Below are 7,924 nucleotides of genomic sequence, written 5' to 3'. Positions count from 1 at the left end.
CACTTGCATTGTATGGACCCACAGAGCTGAGATATTCACCTAAAACTCATTTTGGGGTGAACTATTCCTTTAAATGCTTGTAATTGTTTTTGGGGACAACAATAAATTGTGCCTATGTATGAATGTCTTTACAAAATTATTTATTTAAGTTAGACTAGAGAGTGAGGGAAAATCAGTTAACAAGTGTCCATCATTAATGGAAACTCCTTTGATACTGTTTAAATCATGAAGTTGGTGGAGAGAATGCCCATGTTTTTGTTCACTACTGTTACTTTATCGTTTACATGGCTATTATTTCAAAATGTTTACAATAATAAAGATTGAGTTGGTGTGTCCTGTAGTCATGTTCAAAATCAGTCAGAACAAGTGGCATGTTAAATACAAAAACTAGATTTAAAGAGGAAGCGTGTAATTTCTGTGACACTAGCGGCACCAAACAAAATGGCAAAAAATAATGCCTGTGTCCAAACAAAGAGGCTTTGCTAAATTATTATCTTTTCTCAATATAACTTGATTTTGAACTTTAGATTACTTTTTGTCCAGATCATCTTGAGAAAACAAGACACAATAATAATGGCCTCTGTAGGTTTCCCTCCCAGTGCATCCCATTTACATATCCAATCAAACTATTATGTAATATAAGAATTGGGACAGTAGCGTACTGTAAGTACAGGCCATCCACAATAGAACGATGAAAATGGCCAGGGGCCTGACGGGCGATGAAAAACACGAAATGGAGAATTTAATTTGATTACTTCATTTGCATTGCTTCATGGGACTGTAGTTCATTCCCTCATTCCAGATGTTAAGCACACAGCCTTGTACCTTCATCCTTTTATTTTCAAATATTTTTTTGCTTCAAATCAAAGTTTGTAATGTTTACAATGACACAATTATTTACCTTGTATTTGGTTGGTTTGATTCTTGGTTTAGAACTCTTATATGACAGATTTTTTATGGGGAAAAATGAATGGTATAAACAATTCTGGAATGGCTGACAAAGTGGGTAGGCACTGTTGCAACCAACCATTACAGCCCAATTTAACATAAAAAATAGTGTTGATGAACAGATTTTATTTACATTTTTATTCCTCTTTGTTGTATTTGTAACACAATGTCAATAAGACCAAAACATATTTACCAGAACATATATTTTACTTTCTATTTCTAACATACATGAATGTAAAAATGATTAAGCTTTAAACCAAAACAGCAATACAGCAATATTAACCATGAATATTATTGCATTTCACAATGGATATGTAAATATAAACACTCCACAATAATGATAATAAAAAACTTTATTTGAAATCTGTATATATAATGCATTATAATGCATTCATAATCATTTATAACACACACTGAAATGCATGATATCTTTTTTTTATAAATAATTTTACCCATAGTTAATACATAATACAGTAAATTAGTTTATATTTTCATGGTTACACCTTTAAAGTGTTGAATGCACTATAACAAAATCTTACACATGAAATTGATGTGTCTGAATGCATTAAAGGTCTTCAAAAGAACATACAACTGCTTATAAGAATTTAAGAATACCTTTTTAATGCATTATACAGATTTCAAGTAAATTGTTATCTATTTTTTTCATACCTGAACAATAGCTCACTTTTACAATACCAATTCAAGAGAAAGCAAAAAAGAAACAAGCATACTTGTAAAAGTCACAAAGGTGGTTATAAAAAACAATAATTGGTCCTTTTGCAGTTAAACAGTCTGTGGCTTTTAAGATATCATGGTAAGTACTGTCAATAGTCATATCTCTTTGAGTAGTTCATGCTCATGTTTATCACATAAATGTCCATATGAGCCATACATGTCTTTATGACTGCAGAATGCTTCAGAACTGGAGTTGGAGTTGGATTAATGTAAGAAAACTGTCATGCCTTGGGCAGCAGTGGTGATCTTCACCGGGTCTCAGGCATCCGTCCTGCTATGGTGGCGGTGTGAGCTGTAGCTGGTGCTGGTTCTTCTAGTATGGATATTGCTTTTGTTTTTTCCCAGCGAAACATGCAAGCCAAGTGCACAGCAACATGGCGGAGGCGGCACCCGCCCCGGTGCAGTAATACGCCCATCCGATCTGACAAGAGCCTGAGGACAAGAAAGAAACAGAGAGAGCTGGCATAAGTGCATGAACAATGCATTAACTCATGAGAGCCTCCTACTTTAAAAAATAAACTGGTCATATGTGCTAGTACTTTGCTGAGACATGTAAACCAGGGGTTTTCAAACTGGGATGTGCGGACATTTCAGAGAAACATAGAGTAAAAAATAAACAATAATAAAAAAAAGGTCAAAAAAGGAAAGTAAAAAGTAAACATTTACAGAATTTGACATTGTTACTATTTACTGTGCTTTTACATTTTCTTTGAAAAAGCTTTTCTTTAGGTTTATATTTATATTGTTATTCTAATAGTAGTTAGAAACAAAGATATGCTGCCTTAATACAAAGTAGATATTTTCCAGATATTTTTTCCAGACAATATAAAAGCCATTTATTTAATTTTGCAAACAATACGTTGTCTTTATAATATCATGCAAACCATTTTTCTCACACATTATGAATGGGTCTTTATACATGAAAATAAGGGCTGTCATTGTTAAAAAAAAAAAAAAAATATTGAATTAATTACATTAGATGCCAATTAATAAATCACAATTAATCGAAAATCAATATTTGCTGAGAAAGGCCCTCAAATAGTTAATTCAGATAATTGAAATACATTATATTATTGTGGCAGACCAGTAAATCATTGATTAGACAATGCCAAAGTGGCTTTAGAAGTCAATATATTGTTTGTTTTATTTCCATATCATTGAGCATAAGCCTATCACCGGCCTACTTTTCGAGGTAGACCAGGCTGTTCTCACAGAATGCATTCTTTCATCTGTCTGTGCTATTTTTTTATGTGTGCATAGGTTCACATGCGTCAGACAGACACTTTTGGAGTGTGTCGCGTTTCACTGGTTTTCAGCGTCTTGAGCGTAAAGAACGTGAAAGAACGCTATACTCTTTTTATGCTGCTTGCTCTTGGTAAGTGTGGTTTGTTGCCTGTACAGATGAGGTTGCGCTGACTGCCCCCTGCTGCTGATTGAATGTGATCGAACGTGTTATTTTTTACACTGAATTAAGCATTAAATCAACAGCCTTAATGAAAATAAATAGCTGCCTTTATATTTTAGGAGGGGGTCCTTACAAGGGGATCATAATATTTGGAGGTCCTTGGAATCAAAAAGTTTGAAAACATTATTTAATTTAGGGACAAATTTCTCCCCAAACTACACAACATTTTCTGTAGTTTCACTAATGAGGACATCTCATAGATGCAATGTTTTAGTATACAGAGCTAATGAAGTTTGCTATACCCTACCTCTAAACCTAACCCTTGCACAAACCTAGATTTAAAGCAAAACATGATTTGGATGATTTATGAATATTTTTTCATAGTGAAGAAAATAATGCCCTCACAGGTCGGTTTTTGGACATTTTCGAATTTTATCTTTACATGTATAGCCAAACCTGAACACACACACACACACACACACACACACACACACACACACACGCAAACGGGGTGCCTATTTTAAAGCTATTTAAAATACTCAAAGACACTGTGGTACAGTGCAGAGATGCAGTGAAAATACAGGTCAATGAATGGCAGAGTAACTCAAGAACTGTAAAATCTGGAGTTTTAATTGTTAGTGGCAAAGTCAAATAAACACTGAATAGCTTCTTAAATCAGTGAAGTGCTGCTGAATATTTTATAAATGGAAATAAAGCCGCTAATTAACAGAAGAAGAAGAAGAAAAAAAAAAAAAAAACAATATCATCATAATGATGATGAATTCTGCAAATCACAAAACCCTAACCCTAAACACAAAATTGCAGTGTGGTTTGCTGTTATTTTCATTCAAATCAGTTCAAGGGCATTCATGCTAAATACAGTATCAGCCTCAAGTCAATATAACAGACTTAAGATCCTCAGTGGATCAGTAGCAGGCTATGCAAATTATAAAATAACAGAAACTACAAGATTTTAGAAGCTGAAAGAAATACAGAAAGGAAGCAAGACATTTAATACATCAAAGATATATTTCACCCAAAATTGAAAATTCTGCCACCATTACTTTCTTCCATACAACACAAAATGTGATAGACTCATCAGTCTCCATTCACTTTCTTGGAAAAAGATGCAATGACTGTGAGGCATACATTCTGCCTAACATCTCCTTTTGAGTACCATAAATAGGTAATCCTGTTAAGTTTGAGACTTTCCGCTAGCGGCCAGTAGAGGCTGCTAGTCCTCTGTGTCTTTTATTTTGAAGTCCTGTTTCCTGTTTCCCTCCTTTGATTAGTCCCAGGTGTGTCTTTTTAATTAGTCTTTCTATCCTTGGTAGTTTCAGTTTATAGACCATTTCAAGGATGTAAACATTAACAAAGTATTTCGAATGCTAATGTGGCCTGTTGCACAAAGCCAGTTTCAGTGGCTACCCATGTAAGTTTGAGTTTAGTTTGAGCAAACTATGGTTTTTCGGGCTCAAGAAGGTGGGTCGGTTTATGCAGACCCATTGATCGTTCATCGTCATAGCAACTTAAGCTACATGGCTAACCTGCTCCATAGCAGGTTTTATTCTGGGTTACAGATTGCAAACTGAAACTGAACCAATCAGCTGTGAGTAAAGTGACATCCCTGACGCAATGAAGTCACTCCCCCTGTATCTTTTGTCTTTTGAGCGGCACATAAAAAAAAAATAAAATAAAAAAAATTCTTTACATACTGTACCTGTATGCAGTATGTGATGCTGAGATGCAGAAGTGAAAAATACTGCTTGCAGAAGTGTTCGTAAGGTGATTCTCATACTTTAAAGACAAATTTATTGTGTGACGAGCCTTTCCACATGAACAAATATATATATTGTTTGAAATTATATTGTAGATTATCACACAAAGTGACATTGCTTTCACTTCATTAAATTATATTGGGCTTTTAATTTAAATAATGTAAAATCTTTTACATTTTAGATAAACATATTGTTCCCTGGGGCCTGGGTAGCTCAGCAAGTATTGACACTGACTACTACCCCTGAAGTCGCGAGTTCAAATCCAGGGTGTGCTGAGTGACTCCAGCCAGGTCTCCTAAGCAACCAAATTGGCCGGTTGCTAGGGAGGGTAAAGTCACACGGGGTAACCTCCTCGTGGTCGCGATTAGTGGTTCTTGCTCTCAATGGGGTGCATGGTAAGTTGTGTGTGGGTCACAGAGAAAAGCATGAGCCTCCACGTGCGAAGTCTCCGTGGTGTCATGCACAGTGAGACACGTGATAAGCATTCCAAATTGGGAGAAAATGGGATAAAAAAAAAACAAAAAACATATAGTTCCCTTTCGTAGGAACTCGAGCTGCGTATTCTATGGGACACCGTCTGAGTGTCACGCGGTCTGAAGCTCTTATACAATCACGCCAATTTATTGCTCCCTAGGGAGCTATGTCATGGGCTCCATAAAGGCACTCGCTTTCGCACCATCAAGTCAGATTTTCTGTTCTTCAGTGCACGATTTTGTCTAAGCCCGTGTTTGTTTTCTAGCAACTCACGTCGAGGCGAGGATTATTAATTCTCTCTTTTGAGCGGCAAACATGTAAGGACGTTGTTTATACAGCATACATTTCAGAGCCATTTTTATTGGGTTTTCCAAACATTACAAGGGTCTGACGGGGACAGCAGCGCTTTTCGAGGCTCGCAATTTCTCACCACGAGGCGTCCCCACTTGTTCCAGTTCCACAGTCTCCAGATTTGGAGCTGTGTGTGCGGGAGCCATTTGAGATTTCGGCTTTGTGTCTGAGAGGACTGGAGTGTGAACGGACATCGGATTCTTCCTCATGTTTGTCACCCACCCCCTGAGCGAAAGTGCAAGTCTCATCAGACATGCTCTGAGGCCTAGCTCGGCGGCCATTTTCTGACAAACAAAGCGTGCGAAAGAGATACCATGCGCGTCTTGAGCTTTTGCCATTAAAAAATGCTGTATGAGAAAATTCATCATTGGAAGGGAACAAATTGGCCCCTTTGTCCCTATTGTCTTTTTCTGTGTCATTCTGAGAGAATGCACATGAATAAGGCAATGGAGGATCGGCTTCGGCTTTTCTCTCTCTCCCCTCCACATTCGAAGCGAACTGCTTGCGGCAGAGGGGATCATGCATGGACCGGTGAGCCCCGCCGCAGAACGAGGGGGCTGGAATAAGAGAATATTCCCCAATGGAGTGATGGTGAACCAACGCGCAGAGTGCTTAGTTTATGCAATTATTCTTTTGGGATTCTATCAGGAGATGTGAGGTATTTTAACTCGTTTTTTTCTTTCTTTCATTTTAACTCGTTTTTTCTTTCACATTCCCCCCAATGTTCTTTCACTTTTCCCCTTTTAAAATACTAGGGAAAAGGTTTATTCTGTCAGCCTCCCTGCTGTAAATATATTTCAGGGCATTCATCATTTATGCCTAAATACAATAAAGGCAAAACATTATCAAATTCCCTTCAATCAGCCACAGTACTGGAGGAGCGAAGGCTTCCATCCGCTGTGCCGCTGGTTCTGGGGCAGTCGGCAAAAGTAAGCGCGCCATCTAGTGGTTAAAATTCACGCTGCAGGCAAGAGCCATGCATTAATTCCTCTGTCTGCCCGTCTGTCGGCTTGGCAGCAGCTGAAGTGTGTTTTAAACTGGGTCCTTTGAATGATAAAGCATGGTTATTTCATTCAATTCAGACGGCTTGCATTTGAATTTCACTCTGATGGAATGTCAATTCAGAATGCTGATGCAGAAACAAATAATGTCACAAGTGTAGCCGGAGGACTGGTTTGTGACAATAGATTGACTAGCTTCTAGGAGTGGAGCTGGATTTGTGAGCGATGCAGGCACGCCTGTCTCCAGCTCGCATTTCTGTCATTACGCCAGTGTCTAGCGATGTTCAGAGTGGGACGGGTTCCCCCTGCGAGAACATTTCACAGGCTTTTGGGGCTCATGATTGCGGCTTCCGCTGTCATTCCCCTAGGCATGTTGCATGCAAGACCTTTTCAGTGCTGGATGAACTCCACAAAGGGACTTCAACCACTGATGGATGCGTTCCGTCTCTTCAAAGTGACGTGTGGGTGCTACCAAAATCTTTTACCATGGAAATGGACCAGCCTTCTGATGTCGGGCATTCCGTTGGGACAGGTGTGTCACCGCAAGGTGAGAACAACAGACATCTCCTCCACGGGTTGGGCGCTGTATATGAGGGTCGTCCAGCCTATGGGAATGGGACGGGCCAGCAGCAATATTGGCACATATACTGTCTGGAGATGTTCATGGTGCTGCTGGCATTAAAGTTTTTCCTCCCGGAGATTCAGGACAGCCATGTCCTCATCTGGTTGGACAACAGGACGGTGGTGTCCTACATCAATCGCCAGGGAGGAGTGCACTCTCATGCCATGCTGAGGCTGGCACGTAGCATTCTTCTGTGGGCATGGGTCAGTATGCTGTCTCTACGAGCCGAAATGGTCTATATAAGCCCTCTTGTTCTTGCACTGTGTGATGTGTTTGGTTCTTGTCAGTTATGTAGTACTCAAGACTGCAGTCTTGAGACCATATTTTTAAGGTTTTGGTCTTGTCATGGACTCGGGAGCATTTGGACTGGAACAAGTGTGGACTCAAAATTTACTCCAAGACCAGTTGAGTCCCTTCATATACCATGAGTGCGCCGACTTATCTGAAAAACATCTCTCTCACTGACAAAATCAGCGATTTAGATGTGTTTTCCTTATTTCTGTCAGCTGTGTAGAATCCATGCTACTAATGCCCTATTCACAAATTACTCATTCTTTTGAGTAAATTTTTTTCAGTGAATTAGCCAAACGGGTTAGCAAAATAATCTTTG

At 38.8% G+C, this 7,924-nt stretch overlaps 1 protein-coding gene across 1 annotated transcript in view; it reads right to left on the bottom strand.

Annotated features, from left to right (window-relative positions):
• Positions 1-819: 819 nt before the first annotated feature.
• LOC127430036 (LHFPL tetraspan subfamily member 6 protein-like) overlaps positions 820-7,924 on the bottom strand; it is a 116,463-nt gene continuing 109,358 nt past the window's right edge. The window contains exon 4 of the mRNA XM_051679460.1: positions 820-2,115. Coding sequence (XP_051535420.1) covers positions 1,997-2,115 — 119 coding nt within the window. The 3' untranslated portion in view covers positions 820-1,996. The remainder of the gene's footprint in view (positions 2,116-7,924) is intronic.

Source organism: Myxocyprinus asiaticus, chromosome 39, assembly GCF_019703515.2.
Source record: "Myxocyprinus asiaticus isolate MX2 ecotype Aquarium Trade chromosome 39, UBuf_Myxa_2, whole genome shotgun sequence".
In the NCBI taxonomy this organism is placed as follows: Eukaryota; Metazoa; Chordata; class Actinopteri; order Cypriniformes; family Catostomidae; genus Myxocyprinus; species Myxocyprinus asiaticus.
Note: the sequence above shows the minus strand (reverse complement) of the source record. Positions and strands in the feature narration are given on the sequence as shown.